The sequence below is a fragment of the Balaenoptera ricei genome, chromosome 7 (genome assembly GCF_028023285.1).
Source record: "Balaenoptera ricei isolate mBalRic1 chromosome 7, mBalRic1.hap2, whole genome shotgun sequence".
In the NCBI taxonomy this organism is placed as follows: Eukaryota; Metazoa; Chordata; class Mammalia; order Artiodactyla; family Balaenopteridae; genus Balaenoptera; species Balaenoptera ricei.
Genome location: NC_082645.1, coordinates 89,001,581 through 89,018,879, shown reverse-complemented (window position 1 = coordinate 89,018,879; position 17,299 = coordinate 89,001,581). Strand labels below are relative to the sequence as shown.

Genomic DNA, 17,299 nt, shown 5'->3' with positions numbered 1-17,299 from the left:
ATATTTAGAATAAACAGAAGCTTATACATTAAACTGAAAAAATTTTCAAGAGTTTGCAAACAATTGGTCCCATAAAGAGTAGGTTAGGGACTTCTCTGGTGGTCCAGTGGTAAAGAATCCACCTTACAATGCAGGGCATGCGGGTTCGAACCCTGGTCAGGGAACTAAGATCCCACAAGCCATGGGGCAACTAAGCCGGTGTGCCTCAATGAGAGAGCCCGCATGTCACAAGCTATAGAGCCCACACGCCCTGGAGCCCACGCGCCCTGGAGCCTGCGCGCGCCACAACTAGAGAGAGAAAACCCGCACACCACAACTAGAGAGAACCCACGTGCTGTAAGGAAAGATCCTGTATGCCTCAACAAAGATCTCATGTGCCGCAACTAAGACCCGACATGACCCTCCCCAAAAAAAAGGAAAATAAATAAATAATACAATAAATATTTATTTAAAAAAAAAAAAGAGTAGGTTAGATGTGCTTACTTCATTCGTGGCAGGAAATCTCAGAGGGGCAGAGACCTTCTGCTGTCCATTGTCATAGATATATACAAGGCTCTGACCAAAGGGCCTTTTTCCAGGCATGTGAACAATGGTTATGTTGTGCTGGTAAAGTAAAACATATATTTAAAAAGTAAAAATTGCATTAAGTCCTTGAAATAACAAATGTTTCAGAGTATTACTATTTAACTAGTTTGTGTGAAAGGTAGAACAGTAAGTTTAAGCATAATTAAACGCTGATTAAAATGATGCTGTTAAAGTAACAATTTTGCCTGTAGTACTATAAAAGAGCTTCTGACTATTCTAGAAAATCTACACACAATTGTAACATAGTACCTTTTCTGCATTTTCCAAGTCTATAAGTGTTCTCTAGAATCAATCAATGTTTCTAATGAGAAGCACTTTATTTTTTAAGAGAAGCAACAGAAATGCATTGTTTTTAAACAATTTCTGCTCTCATTTTAAATTGAAATTCAAAATCAAATTTGATTCTAGAAAACTTGAAAGAAATATAACATTTCAATTTAATTTTTTTAGCAGAAAAATGATTAGCACTGAAATTATGATAAATGGTACTAACTCCTTTATAGGTAAACTTCAACATGAATAGAACTTTAACATAAAATTAATCAACTCTCAACAAGCAGGTGATAACACCTGATGTACACACACCAAACATGTGTTTTTTTAAAAGGAAAGAACCCAGAAGTTAGATGTGATGCCTTAAAGCCTTACCCAGAGGGAATCACAGAAACTGTGGTCAGGAAGCATAACTGTTGCATATTCTCTTTTCGTGCACACTGCCACAACCAACATACCTGAATGGGTAATAAAAGCTTCAAAACCCATGCCACTTCCTGTAAAAAAGCTAACAAAAGTACGTATTATCAGAACTTTTGAAGTCAGTTGTACAGTTTCATCATCACTGGGGCACACAAAAACCATAACTTCACCATGAATATCTTTACCAAACACACTGTGGCTTACATTCTATTGCCATACACCATCAATCCCACCTTGCCTGAAAGTTGATTTTTAAATCTTTTTTGGGCATAGCAGTTTAGTATATTATAAAAGGTAGCCTTATACACAGAATGCCATTAGCAAACTCTAGCAAAACTATAAACTTTCAAATCTTCAAAATTCTTCCAAATAAGATTCAGAAAGAATGAATAAAGTCTTAAAAAATCACAAGGCATATTAAAATGTATTAGTTACTGAAGTAACTAAGTTTGGAAACACATAGGTTTTTCTGGTCCTTCATATAAATATATAGTAGCATCCTCAATAGAACAGAGAAATCACCATTCATTTTCAAGTTTACTATTCCTTTCTCCTCCACTTATACAATAATTTTAAGAAGGAACTTTGTTTCCAAATTAGTTTCAGAACTTAACTAGCAAAATATCTGAGATATACAACTATTATTATGAAAGCAACAAAGCACTTATAATTAAACTGTGTACACCCTAAGGAGGAGAGGCTTCAGATAAATTGTTGTACACTTAAAAAGTAGATGCTTAGAACTTCCCTGGTGGCGCAATGGTTAAGAATCCGCCTGCCAATGCAGGGGACACGGGTTTGAGTCCTGGTCTGGGAAGATCCCACATGCCACGGAGCAACTCAGCCCGTGCACCACAACTACTAAGCCTGCGCTCTAGAGCCCGCGAGCCACAACTACTGAGCCCGCGTGCCACAGCTACTGAAGCCTGCGTGCCTAGAGCCCGTGCTCTGCAACGAGAGAAGCCACTGCAATGAGAAGCCCGTGCACCACAATGAAGAGTAGCCCCCACTCGCTGCAACTAGAGAAAGCCCGCGCGCAGAAACGAAGACCCAACACAGCCATAAATAAATAAATAAAATAAAATAAAATAAAAGTTTAAAAAAAAAACAGTATTCGAGGAAAAAAAAAAATAGATGCTTAGAAAAACGTTTTCCTGTTTAAGAATCACAGCATATATTATGACAGTATTCACTTATATTCCATAACTTGTACTAGTACCTGTATAATTGTTTTCTTTTTCCTCCTTTGTTAGCATTGCCAAGAGTCAACTGATCCTGATCTAAGCAAAACCAAGCATTGAAAGAAAAGGCAGACCCTGGCCATTTCTGTATGGAAGGCACAGAAATTCCTGCCATACTATGTGACAAATTAAAATACTGCAGTGCACTCTCTAGACTTTGTTTTCGGGCCATTGTCAGGATTGCTCGAGTTACAAGAGTGGTATAGGGGTGAATGTACTCAGATTCATCCACTCTCAACAATCTTAGCAGTTGACGGATTTCTTCTGAGCTCACTGACTGACTCCCCAATGAACCATGGAGTGCAATCAAGTTCTCAGCACAAGTTCGATGGAGGGAAGAATGGGAATTAAGGGTTTCAGTGATTCTAATTCCCATGTTTGCATTGACACAAGTAGTTCGACTCTGCCTATTAATACAACAAATTCTTTTCAGCCAATCAGAGATGAAGATTTGCAGGTCATGGGATTCTAGCTCTGGAAGCCACTGGATAAGAAGCAAGAGAGGCTGGACATTACTAATGCCCAAAATTCCAACTGAAGTGTGATCACCCTCTACAGCCTGTAAAGCAACATAAGAGACAAAAGGTTAGTTACCATCTTTGATACAAAGATAATGGAACTTCTTCTAATAAAGCTAAAAAAACTCACCATATTCATAAGTTCTTTAAGAAGTTCCAGTGGTGGCTGACCCATTGATTTTAATACTTCAAACATATGTGTATAACCAATTCTTTCCTTAAATACTTCCTAAGGGAGGAGAAATCAATACATCAAAGCAGATTTTCAAAGACTGAATTTGTTAGAATATTAAAAATGTTGAATAATACCCATTTAAGTTAATTAACAATATTAAAAAGATTATGAGTTCAATATTTCTGTTTTCTTAAGTCAGATGTCTTCATCTTAAATAGATTCCATATACCTTTTGGAATACAATGCTACAATAAAATACCAAAATGTAAAACAAACGGAATTAGCAAAGACTGTGTATTATAAAATTGTTATACTACTTGCAGATCCCTTTACTTTCTTCACTTGATTTGTTATTAGTACAATATTACTTGAAATCAAAACAAAAATGGAGAAAAAGTGAGGAGACTTTAGGAATAAAGGAGTCAGTAGCCTCAAAGAACTAGATTAAAGACTCCTGGCAATTTTGAGTAGTGGCCAAAAAAACTGGGTACGGTTTTCTCTCTGCTCTTTGTATTGAGTTGGCCAGAAAGTGCCTTCGGTTTTTAAGTAAAAATAAAAGACACATTTTTCATTTTCACCAAGAACTTTACTGAACAACGTATTCACCCTTTTGTTCCACTACCTTTTGCCATTTTTCACGCAACTTCATAATTCCATCTTCCCAAAATTTTTATCTTTTTGATTAAAGAACTCTTCCAAGTGCCTTTTACAGTCTTCTGGGGAATTGAAATTTTTTCCATTAAGAGAATTTTGTAAAGACCTAAATAAATGGAAATCCGAAGGTGCAATGTCTGGTGAATACGGCGAATGAATCAGAACCTCCCAGCCAAGCTGTAACAGTTTTTGCCTGGTCATCAAAGAAACATGCGGCCTTGCGTTATCCTGATGGAAGATTATGCATTTTCTGTTGACTAATTCCAGACGTTTTTTTGTCAGGTGCTGCTTTCAGTTGGTCTAACTGGGAGCAGTACTTGTTGGAATTAATCGTTTGGTTTTCCGGAAGGAGCTCGTAATAGAGGACTCCCTTCCAATCCCACCATATACACAACATCACCTTCTTTGGATGAAGACCGGCCTTTGGGGTGGTTGGTGGTGGTTCATTTTGCTTGCCCCACGATCTCTTCCATTCCACATTATTGTACAGTATCCACTTTTCATCGCCCGTCACAATTTGTTTTTAAAATGGAACGTTTTCATTACGTTTAAGTAGAGAATCGCATGCGGGAATACGGTCAAGAAGGTTTTTTCGCTTAACTTATGTGGAGCTCAAACATCAAAGCGATTCACATAACCAAGCTGGTGCAAATGGTTTTCAACACTTGATTTGGATACTTTGAGTATGTCGGCTATCTCCCGCGTATAACGTTGATTGTTCTCAATTAATGTCTCCATTTGATCACTATCAACTTCAACTGGTCTACCCGTCCGTGGAGCATCATCCAGCAAGAAATCTCCAGCACGAAACTTCGCAAACCACTTTTGACATGTTCGATCAGTCACAGCACCTTCTCCATACACTGCACAAATCTTTTTTTTGCATTTCAGCTGCATTTTTACCTTTCTTGAAATAATAAAGCATAATATGCCAAAAATGTTGCTTTTGTTCTTCCATGTTCAATATTAAAATGGCTATACAAAAATTCACCAATTTTGTTAAGTCCTTTTTAAAATGCATGCTGATACGACAGGTGTCACATACCATCTAGCAAAACTGTTTCAAATGAAGTTAAAGACAACTAAGTGCTACTAGAGCCATCGTACGGGAAAAAAACGAACGAACCTTCTGGCCAACCCAATATCTAAATGGCCTAAATTATCTGGAGCACGAAGTTCAATTTAATAAGCTCTAAGTCACACTTGGACTAGTGGGCACCAAAAGCCATAATGTAAAATGTAAAGAACACAAAAAACCTAGCAATACTAAATTGGTCCAGTAAGTTAGGCAAAAATATATACACTCATCATAAAATCAAAAGATTTAAACAAGTATGACTAGTTGTCTCTAGGAAGGGGTATTAGTTGACTGTGGGCCAAGGATAGGAAAAAAATCTTTTTTCAAAAGGCATTTTAAAAAATAATCTTTCGAATTTTAAGCCATGCAACGCATAACATCATTTAAAAAATTATATTTAAAAAAGACCTGGACATCATTTCAGGTTTGAATTTCATAATACAGTATAGGCAACCCATTATACTCATAAACCAATTACTTAGAACTTAAAATAATTTTTTCCTTAAGTAACTATTATAAATGAAGATTAGATTCCCATGCCAGCCTGTAATAGTTGTAAAAGCCTATTCAGCAGGAATTTAACCACGAGTTATATATAGCAACATTTATAGGGAAAGTCAGTCTCCTAACAAAAACCAATGGAAAGTAAGAAATACAACTGAAAGCATGGCTTAGGGAACAAGGAATAATTCATTTATTTCTGGTACTAAATGAAATATATTAGAAGTGGTGGATAAGAAGGTAAAATGGTAAAAATAATTATAGACACATACTTATTAAGCACTTACCTTGTGCCTGGCACTCTGCTTACCATTTTACACAGATGATGTCACTAATCCTTAAAAGTACTCAGTGGGAAAACTACTAGCACAGAATCAGCATAAGTGGACTGCAGGGCAGAGTCAGTGGTAGTGAATGAGAAGGGAAAGAAAATCCTGAGGGTCAGTGACTACAAACAAAGAAGCAGAATTTCCAAGGCCATCTGGAAAAACAAGTCCCAAATTGACAGGGCTGTTCACATGTGAAAATTTTTCATATACTAGATGGTCATAAACTGACCAAATAGTGAAAGAGTGATTATTTTATTAACGAAGAAAAATTATGATATAAAATTTAATTCTTTAAATGCGCTAATCAAATAATCACTTAAAATGATCCTTTCAACATTTCAACACCAGTGCTCTCTTCCCATTCGTTGACTGATGCTGTAAATCCCTAGAGCTTGCAGTCAGTCATCAATGCTTTAAATAATCCCAAAGTACTGCCCATAGGCATCTGTCTTTTAAATTATCAGCAAAGTGATTCCTATACAAAGATGAGATATTTTGTAAATTATTTCATGAGTGAAACCATATGTATTTTATACTTTCATACATTACTTTGGGAATTATATAGTGAAAACACGTATATCTACGATAACATTTGAGAGCTTGAGGACATATGTTTTACCTTAGCAGCTGGAGATTTGTTCATTACGGCTGTCAAAGCCTGAATGGTTGATACGGCCAAACAATCCAACTGTGCCTGAAACACCTACCAGAGGAGGAAAAAAAGGTAAGAAATTAACAAATGTGTTCAAGATTTGTATTCAGTTAGGAAGCCTTTCTTCTGAAAACCTCAAAAAAATATTTAACATGCAATACATTCCTCTTCCAATGAAATGGATCTCTGAAACACTAAAACCTGTAAGAAAATTTACATACTTGACAGAAAATAAGCCATATGTCAAGAAGAAAAAGGTTACATTCACTCATTATATTAAAATGCTTTGGGGGGGAAAAAACCCACCAAGCTTAAACATGCTATTAAAAAGTAATGGACAATCTCAAGAGGAAGGGAGGGAGGGCTATCATGGGAAATTCTTGTACGTTTTAATTTTCCTTCAAAAATACACTTGAAACTTCCTAGGTTAAAATTTCATCAGCATGTATAATAAGATGTCTAAAACAGTCTTATCTATATAGTTTCCAAACCCTGTGTTATAAATGAAATGGTATGTGCATATATCAATCAATCACACTTGCAAACAATAACATACATCTATTTTTATATGAAATGCAGAAATTTGAGGCAGAACAGAAAATGAAATATGTATCTATAAGCACTGTCATGTTTTTGAGAAGGCAAGCTTTAATGCCAGAAGTTGTAAGAAAAAATAAATACCAGCTCCATTTTGTCTATTTCTGTTTAAGCTTCATCATAAAGAAGAGATGTGTTAAATTTCAGGGCAGTACATTCATAGCAAAAGAAACAAAAACAAAATAGAACATCAACAATGTAAAAAAACTGAATGTGAATGTTATATCATCAGACTTAGTCAACCATGAAAGCATAGTGTGAGGACTAGAAAGTTGTAAAAATTACCAGTCCCCAAAATCTGCTTTTGGTAATATATTACTATGACTTGAAGCTTGTTACCCCACAAATAGAATTTTCCTCTCTGCCTCCCACTAAAAATGATCTGAGTAAAGGGGGACTGATTAGATCTTTGTCATTGTGAGCTAAGCTCTATCATTTTCAGGCAAGTTATTTAAGCTGGTATCTTGGTTTCTGTTGATGTTGTTTGTTTATTAACATTATTACATAAAATGAACATATTACATGTGTAATAAACATTATCATATGCATTAAACATTCTGTATACAGAATATCATACAACTAAGATTTTTTTCTCGACTTTATCGAAGAGGACTAGGCATCACAGTACCTATAATCAGGAACACTCATTGTCAACCTCTAAGAGATTATAACATTTTACAAATCTATATAAGAAGACTTTAAGAGGGACTAACACTTATATGGAAATCCAGAACGGTAGTCTGTAATTGATATTTCATATCCAGAAGAGAAGATAATAGATTATCATGTCTCTTTTTATACCACAGCTCTATTTATACACCTGGACATTAAGATAATGCTAATAATATGCTAATAAAAGATATCACGTAAGCTCTCTCACAAACATTCTGGGAAAGACAAATAACAAAGTAATTTTTATAGGTAGCTTTTTCCAATCTAAATTGCCTAATGTATTGTGAAAAGCAAGATAAATTGTATATTTCTGCCTTATACCCGTGCAAAGGTGAATTTTTAGAAAAGAAAAAAGTTAAATTTTATGCTAAATTAAGACTCAAAGAGCTCGTCATCTTCTTCCCTTCCTCCAAGATTTGGGTTGTCCATTGAATTATAATAATCATTTGTCAACAAGAGGCAAAGAATCAAGATATTAAAACTGATCAAACATATTCACAAACAAAGCCCTAAGGTCCCAATACACCACAATGCTTAGAAAAAGAAGCCCCCAAAATATGGAGTCATCACTAGGTGGACAGCACTGATATTGGGATTCCATTCCTGTACTTTATATTTCCTCAAACTGAAAAGAAGACACAAATACATAGATGGAATCCTGTCGATCATTTATATCCCTCACCAAGATTTCAATATATTTATCTTTTAGATGAAAGCATTTATTTTTAAATTTTTAAACAATTTTCAAAAATAATTAATGAAGATTAGAATTAGATAATGTTTGTATACTTTAAAACATAAGAAGAAAAGTACAGGAATAGGTGCTCCCATTGACTGATTTTGGACTTCAGCTGAAACAAGATGCAGGCTTTGTAGATACCTGGTCCTCATTCATTTCTGTCAGTAATTTGTTGGCAAGGTCTTTCTCGTTCTTGTCTGCCACCTTACTGTTAGCATTTAAAAATAGCTGTTAAAAACAGAGACAAGAATAATGGAGAAAGAACATTAAATTGTTACCTATAAGCAGAAGTGAAGCTTAAATGGATTTCCATATCTCCCGAAATAAATCCAAGAATCCACTCATGAAGTATACCACTCTTAAAATGACAATCAACTGTCCACTTTTTGGACTACTAACATTAGTTCATATACTATGTAATTAATTATCATTTATTTCTCTCTGAAACTCAAAGTTACCAAAATAAGAAACAACAGCAATAATTAAATAATTATTAGGAATACTTAGTTAATATTCCTGAATTCTTAAAGAATCAGCAGGGAATGACTCATAGAAGAGAAGGAAACTGCTATTAAGACAGACTAAAGATACTGTAGTAAATAATGTATAGTAAGGGTTCTGCAGCCACGTAGGTGTGTGAAATGCTATTAAACTAACTTTAAAAAGGGGTCTTTCTGGAAATGCTTCTCAGAGTCTTGAATATGCTAATGTGTACTTTGACAAGGGAAGTCAGTGTGTAGTATTTCCCAAATTTATCTGACCACACATTTTGTTAAAAATTTTGTTAACAGTATTCTCCAAAATTATCAAGACTTGAGCATAATTTATATTAGTTTGTACACTAGAAAGATGGACTAGGATTACCTCTGACATACATTGAGACTGCACTTTTCTGAAAGAAATGAAAGAATCAAGTAGTTTGGCTTACATAAATAAAACTCAGCATCCCAAAAGATCTCAGTCACAGTTTGGGTAAAGAGGAAAATAATTCAAATGAGAGTGAAAAGGGAGAGAAAATTAGATTTATAAAGGTGTTTATCAAGAGCATCCTAAGAAGGAAGTTCTTCTTAGGAACTACTATCATTTCAGAAATTGAAAACAAAAATCCAGTAATGTGCTGAAATAATGCAGTATAAAATAAAATGGATAATAGTAAGCTATGCAAGAGCATAAGTAAAGCTAAACCTAAAAATAGATTAGTGTACGCAATACAGGCTTTGGAATCAGAAACCTGGATTTGAATCTTGGTTCTGCTACTTATTAGCTGTCTGGTTTTAAGGAAAACTACTTAAATTCTCCGAGTTTGTTTTCTCAGAAATGAAAAGAATAATATATCATGAAATTGGCATGCAGATTAAATGAGATAATCCATGTTAGGTTATTAGCCTAGAAACTGGCATACAACAAGGGCTAAATAAATGAAAACTGGTATTATTATTATCAGCAAAGATTTTAAGATAGTAATATTCCATATTATCTAGGTGCAATAACACAGGACTGCTCAAAACTGATGAAAGTAAAAATAAGTAAAGTCTTTCCAGAAAGCAATCCATATCAAGATTCTCTTAAAAAGTTCTTACTCTTTAAATCAGTAATTGTATTTCTAGGAATCTACTCAAAGAAACAGTCAGAAATTGACACTAAGATTTTGGAAAAGAAATGCTCACTTAAATTCTGTTTACAACAGCAAAAAATTAGAAACCAGTCAAATATCAACATAATAGAATACATTAATAAATTATGGTTCATCCATAGGTTGAAAGAGAAATCCTCAAATTCTCTGGTCTGAAGACCCCTTAACACTCTTTAAAAAATTACTGAGAACCCCAATGAACTGAAATTTTATTTATGTGGGTTACATCGATCAATATTTACCATATCAGAAATTAAAATCAAGGCATTTAAAAAATATTTATTTATTCAAAAAATAACAATAACAAATCCATTACAAGTTTATATAAATAACATGTTTATGAAAAATAACTATATTTTCCAAAATATACCTTAGTGAGGATGGCACTGCTTTTACATTTTTGCAAATCTCTTTAAATGTCTGACTTAAGAGAAGACAGATGAACTCTCCTATCTGCTTTTGTGTTCAGACTTTTATAATGTTGTTTTGGTTACAGTTTAAGAAGAAAATTAACTTCAAAAAGAAATTTTGTTAAGATTAGACTTTGCAGACTCCCTAAAATGATCTTGGGGATCCCATACTTTGAGAACTGCTAGGTTGAAATACTTGTAGTCATTAAAAGCAATCTTCTGAAAAATATATGATGGCATATGGAAAGACTCATGATATAACACAATTAAAAGCAGAATAAAAAAATATTCAGTAGTATTCCAATTTTGTAAAGGAAAATACATCCACATTAAAAATATATACGGAAATATTATGTATATTTTGCAACATTCTAAATACTATATATATGCTTTGCAAAAAAATATTTTTATGCTTTTTTCCTCCAAAATCTCTATACTGATTGTGTATTGTTCTAGAAGTTAAATAAATACCTATTTTTAAAAAAATGAAAAGAAACTTGCTCAAGGTCACTAAGACAATGTGTATAAATCCAGACAGGTATGATTCCCAAAGTCAGGCTTTCAACTACACCATTTTGTCTATTCACTCCTAACACTCTTTTCCATAAAGTATCCCTTGGTTGCTCCTTTCATAAATTCTCATTCTTACTAAGACTGTCATGATGATAAATTTGTTGTAGTTGATTTTAAGGAGTAGATGTGGAGAAGAAAGAGAAGAAATTAAAGAAAACAAATCAAAGAAGATGAGCGACACCACAATATCAAAAGCTTTCCAGAATCTTATGACTTAAGTCCTCAAATGGAACTTTATATATTTACAATATATTTCTGAAAAAATGATTTCAACTAGCAAAGTGCTAAAGTCAATGTAATGGTTTTGAATTCTACTCTTTGCTACTAGAAATTTGCTGTTATTTTCTTCACATTAATTCAAATATTTTTGAACAGCTTAAAAAAAACTTACATTAACTCAAAGCATATCCCCCTTTCAAAATTCAATATAGTAAAACAAAATAATTCTTAAATATTTAAAGTTCATCATACCTATCATAAAAGTTAAATACATGATTCCATGGAACTGTATTTTAAATATGTTATAGTATGATGAAACTCGTTTTGACAAGCCCAGAAGTCTTTACACAAATATTCAAGGAAATTAATATGTACTTAAACTGGTTGGTGAATCTCATGCAAAAAGAAGGCATAGAAACTGCAACAGTCAGCCTAAAGCTTTCTGTGTAATTCATAAATTGTTTATGACACTTTAAGCGTTAGTTGATAATGCTTCCAATGGGTCTGAATATTTAAATGAGGAATTGTCTTGATTCTGTACTACTATATAAAAGAGTAAATGATTCATTCCTTATTAACAAATAACAATTTAAACAGAAATCAATCATAGACATCTGTAGCATTCTATAACACATCTGGGAACTTAAGTTTTCACAAGACGCCAAACATTTTTATATATTCATAAATCATATCACCTATCTCTATCAAATATGTTTGTATATACAGTAAATAAAACCTATAATTCTCTTATATTTAATGCACAGAAAACATTTTTTCTACTGACTAAACAGTGACCTTAAGTACCAGTAATACAGTTACAAAACTACATATAACAATGAACTTAGGGTCAGAATACCTGGGTAAGAAATCCTACCTCCATCATATATTAGTGTTAAACTCTGGGCTAATCACTTAATCTCTTAGGACACATTTCCTCATTTCTATAATAAAAGAGTTGGGCAGTTTATTTCAAATGTTCCCCCTTGTTTTTATTATTTTTTAATTTTTTTTATTAAATCACCTTAACTAATTTATTGTATTTTTTTAATAAGTTTATTTATTTAATTTATTTTATTTTTGGCTGAGTTGGGTCTTCGTTGCTGCGCGTGGGCTTTTCTCTGGTTGCAGCGAGCAGAGGCTACTCTCCGTTGTGGTGCACGGGCTCTGGGCATGCGGGTTTCAGTAATTGTGGCGCACGGGCTCAGTAGTTGTGGCACACGGGCTTAGCTGCTCTGCGCATGTGGGATCTTCCCGGACCAGGGGTCGAACCCGTGTCCCTGGCATTGGCAGGCAGATTCTTAACCGCTGTGCCACCATGGAAGGCACCCCCTTGTTTTTAAAACTTAATGAGTCTAGATGTGGCACATACATACAATGGAGTATTACTCAGCCATAAAAAGGAACAAAACTGAGTTATCTGTAGTGAGGTGGATGGACCTAGAGACTGTCATTCAGAGTGAAGTAAGTCAGAAAGAGAAAAACAAATACCGTATGCTAACACATATATATGGAATCTTAAAAAAAAAAAAAAAAAAAAAAAAAGAAGGTCATGAAGAACCTAAGGGCAAGACGGGAATAAAGACACAGACCTACTAGAGAATGGACTTGAGGATATGGGGAGGTGGAAGGGTAAGCTGGGACAAAGTGACAGAGTGGCATGGACATACATACACTACCAAACGTAAAACAGATAGCTAGTGGGAAGCAGCCGCATAGCACAGGGAGATCAGCTCGCTGGTTTGTGACCACCTAGAGGGGTGGGATAGGGAGGGTGGGAGGGAGGGAGATGCAAGAGGGAAGAGATATGGGGACACATGTATATGTATAACTGATTCACTTTGTTATAAAGCAGAAACTAACACACCATAGTAAAGCTATTATACTCCAATAAAGATGTTAAAAAAAAAAAAACTTAATAAGTCTAAAGTTTAGTGAGGAATCTACAGGGAGTCTGACTAGAATATTCCACAAATAAAGACTACTGCCAGGAGAGAAGGCTCAGGTCCCAAAGCCTAGCTTTCCCCTCTGAAATGGGTTTCTTCTCTACCATTTCCTGTTTCAAAACAAAATGTGATAAATGGTAACAGATAATTAAATTTTAAAATGGTATGACTATCAGCAAGTTTCTAGATCTAAATGATAAGAAACTTTGGCTTATAACACAGAAGAAAGAGTAAATATTAGCTCACCATCATGACAGCTATGTCAAACAGTTTTGTATGTTTAAAAAAGATACTGTTGACTATGATATGATAGAGATTTTTAACTATGTCTCAGTTTCATATACTGTATAAATGCATTCAAAAAATTTTAGTAGAAACTATTTTATCCTAGTGATTTATCCTTCCATAATGTGTGACTGGCAGGTTCTCTACACATGTGAGATCTTGCCTTTATCACTGAAGTTGTCTCTATAACTGATAAAGCCACGCTGCATTTTTACAACAAACAGAAGGTTTTATAAACGTTTCTCTTATGCTGCTTTCACCTCCCTAGAATTTCTTTCCCAAGAATGATTTTTAAAAGGTGGACAGAGAGATCTTGACTCTACAGTGATAATTTGGTGCTTTTGTTGACCTCATAAATATTTATTATGACTTACTTTATCAATATATTATTTCCTACTTTATGCTATTCTTCACAATTTTACTATAAGTTAAGCAATATAGTGACATAAATGTTTTCAACGATACCCCTCCTAACAGAGTGGAAAAATTCAAGGAGCTGACGTTAAAATTCTTATTCTGGAATATTCTCACAGAATCAGAAGGGACCCCCAGTATTTTTCAACAGGGAATTCATGAAAGGAATACTTCAAATAGAAAGGTAAAAGCTCTTTGAAGTAGTTTTACTTTCAAAGGCTTCTCAAGAAGGTTTCTGGTGCCATCTTGAAATTTATGGAAACATATAATAATCAGAGATATTAGTTATTATGTACTTATACACAAATCTGCTACAAGTGTAAATTAGTAAAAACTTTTACAAATAAGCAAATTGGAAGTATACATCAAGAACCTTAATAATATTTTTATTTTTCTACTTTTCTACATTTTCCAGTTATTCGTAAGTTTTCACACAATGTTCCCTACTTAAAAAAATTTATGCCCTTTGATCTAATGATTGTACTAGAAATAGAATTCTGTTCTATGAAACTTTAAAGAGTGATGTAATCACAAACAAAATTGGAAACAAATTAAGAATTTACCAATAGGGAATAGTTAAGTAAGCTATGGTACATCCACTCAATATAATAAGATGTAAATATTAAAATCATAACTCATGAAAATGCTAATGAAATAATCTTAAATGAAACAGAAGTGCAAAAACATAGGCCATCAAATGCTCATACTAAATTTTAACAATGCATAACAAAAAAGACTTTGAAACTTAACAACAAAAAAGCTAAAAAACCCAATTAAAAAATGCACCAAGAACTTGAACAGACATTTCTCTAAAGATGATATACAAATGGCCAGTAAGCACATGAAAAGATGCTCAGCATCACTAATCATTAGAGAAAAGCAAATCAAACTACAATGAGATACCACCTCACACCCACTGAGATGGCTATTATCAAAAAAAACGAAGAGGAAGAAGAGGAGGAGGAGGGAGAAGAGGAAGGGGAAGAGGAAGAGGAGGAAGAAGAAGAAGAAGGATGAGAGGGAGGAGAAGAAGAAGAAGAAGAAAACAAGTGTTGATAAGAATGTGGAGAAACTGGAACCTTTGTGCACTGTTGGTGGCAATGTAAAATGGTGCAGCTACTATGGAAAACAGTAAGGTAGTTCCTCAAAAAATTAAAAATTTAATTACTATATGATCCAGCAAACCCACTTTTGGATATATACCAAAAAGAATTTAAAGTAGGGTCTTGAAGAGATATCTGTATACTCATGTTCATAGCAACATTATCCATGATAGCCAAAAGGTAGAATCAACACAAGAGTCCATCAACAGATGAATGAATAAACAAAATGTGGTATATACATATGTATACATACAATGAGATACTATTCGTCTTAAAAAGAAAGGAAATTCTGCAATATGCTACAACATGGATGAATCTTGAGGATATTATGCTGAATGAAATAAGCCAATCACAAAAAATCAAACACTGTATAATTCCACCTATACGAGGTACTTAGAGTAGTCAAAATCACAGAGACAGCAAGAATAGTAGTTGCCAAGGGCTGAAGGGAGAGGAGAATGTAGAGTTGTTTAATGGATATAGAGTTTTAGTTTTACAAGATGAAGAGTTATGGGGGATGGATGGTGGAAATGGTTGCGACAACAACGTGAATGTATTTAACACCACTGAACTGTATACTTAAAAATGATTAAGATGGTAAATTTTACGTTACGTGTATTTTACCACAATAAAAAAAATTTAGTTATAGTTATAATATGCTCAAAATATAACCAAAACATAAACAAAATAACAGCTTCTTAAAATCAAAGACAACAATAACAGTAATAATAGAAAAATACCTTGCAGTTCTGTAGCAGTCGTATGAGATGTTCAAAGCAATTACTGTTAAGAAAAATAGCCTGAAGAACAGGCCTATCTCTGCAGTCTAACATGGCTGTAATGGTATCTAGGAAATTAAAAACAAAATTGTCCATTAATAAAGTGGAAAATCTGGGATCACAGAAACATTCACCCTAGCCATATATTTAATTTAGGCTTTTTGGCTAACAAACAGATGTAAATTAATAGGAAATAATAAAGAGGGGGAGTAGAAAACAAAACCTGTACTTATTACTTGAGAAGAAAAGTGAAAAAAAAAAAGTGAACATTTTTATACTTTATTATTAAAAATATTTATTTTTTTATATATAAGAATGATATATATTTCACAGAGATTTACTTAGGTGTTCTTCCATTTATAACTTAGGTGTAATAAACTGTGGTTCCCAACTTGCTATGAATAAGCAACACTTGGTTATGTTTGGCAACATAGTCTCATTTCTATAGTATAAAATTAACATATGGCTATCATGAAAATGAGACTTAGGTAATTAATCCATTTGTGATGATGCTTTGGTCTTGTTTCCTACCGAAAGGATGTCCCCACTCAGAAATCAAGGGACATTTGACATAGGTAATATGCAAGTTCATAATAAAAAAGAAGTCCATTCAATATAGACTCAAATTTCCTTATAAACTTATAATTTATAATTATAAAACATGACATGCTGTAACATATAAAAGAATAAACTATATAAGATGAATCTTATTTTCCTACAAAAACACTGTTGTAATGAATCATTAAGTTTCACTGAGATTTTGATGTCCAATATTTTTAAATTGGACACCACACACATACCCACACAAACATTTTTTAAAGTCTCTAGGGCTATACAACAAACCATTAATGTTGGTTATGTCAGGTGGCAGGATATAAAAACTTTTTTTCACTTATCTGAATTTTCTAGTTTAGCTATAATGAAAATATTTTACTTATATAAAAAGGAACTCTCAGTTAATAATATTAGTATCTATCAAGCTCACAGGAATACAAAAAGAAATCACGTATACTGGTGAAGGAGCTTGCAGGGAGGCGGGAGAGGGGGAGAGAGAGAAAGAAGCACAGAATGACACAAAACAACCAACACAAAGAGAGGGAAAGAAAAACAAGACACATACACACAGAGGATCTGAGGAATCAAAACAAAACAAGAAACCAGAAACCCTCAAAAGGAAGGACATGCTGAAGTGATTTCTACAGAGATGTATTAGAAGCACATAAAAAATTGATCGTATGTGACTCTTTGCCATAGGTTAGAAACTACAAATGGCACTTTCTGAAAATTTACTTTTCCTAGAATTTCAAAATCACAGCTGATTTTCTTTTTAACATTGATGCTTTCAGTGGATTACAACTTTCAAAAGAGAACATAGAGGCTCGATTTTGTCACTGTTAAAGCAAATATGTGAAAGACAAATCAATTCCATATTATTATTATTTTTTTTAATTTTTATTTATTTATTTATTTATTTATTTATTTATGGCTGTGTTGGGTCTTCGT

At 33.6% G+C, this 17,299-nt stretch overlaps 1 protein-coding gene across 3 annotated transcripts in view; it reads right to left on the bottom strand.

Annotated features, from left to right (window-relative positions):
- The window catches only part of NBEAL1 (neurobeachin like 1), a 161,692-nt gene that overhangs the window by 96,208 nt on the left and 48,185 nt on the right, over window positions 1-17,299 (bottom strand). For 2 of the 3 annotated variants that reach the window (XM_059928503.1, XM_059928505.1), the window contains 7 exons: window positions 15,758-15,864; window positions 8,579-8,665; window positions 6,397-6,480; window positions 3,171-3,269; window positions 2,501-3,081; window positions 1,234-1,366; window positions 484-603 (listed from right to left, as the gene is read on the bottom strand). In XM_059928503.1, the coding sequence (XP_059784486.1) occupies window positions 484-603; window positions 1,234-1,366; window positions 2,501-3,081; window positions 3,171-3,269; window positions 6,397-6,480; window positions 8,579-8,665; window positions 15,758-15,864 (1,211 nt within the window). The remainder of the gene's footprint in view (window positions 1-483; window positions 604-1,233; window positions 1,367-2,500; window positions 3,082-3,170; window positions 3,270-6,396; window positions 6,481-8,578; window positions 8,666-15,757; window positions 15,865-17,299) is intronic. The other variant, XM_059928504.1, reaches the window with a different exon arrangement.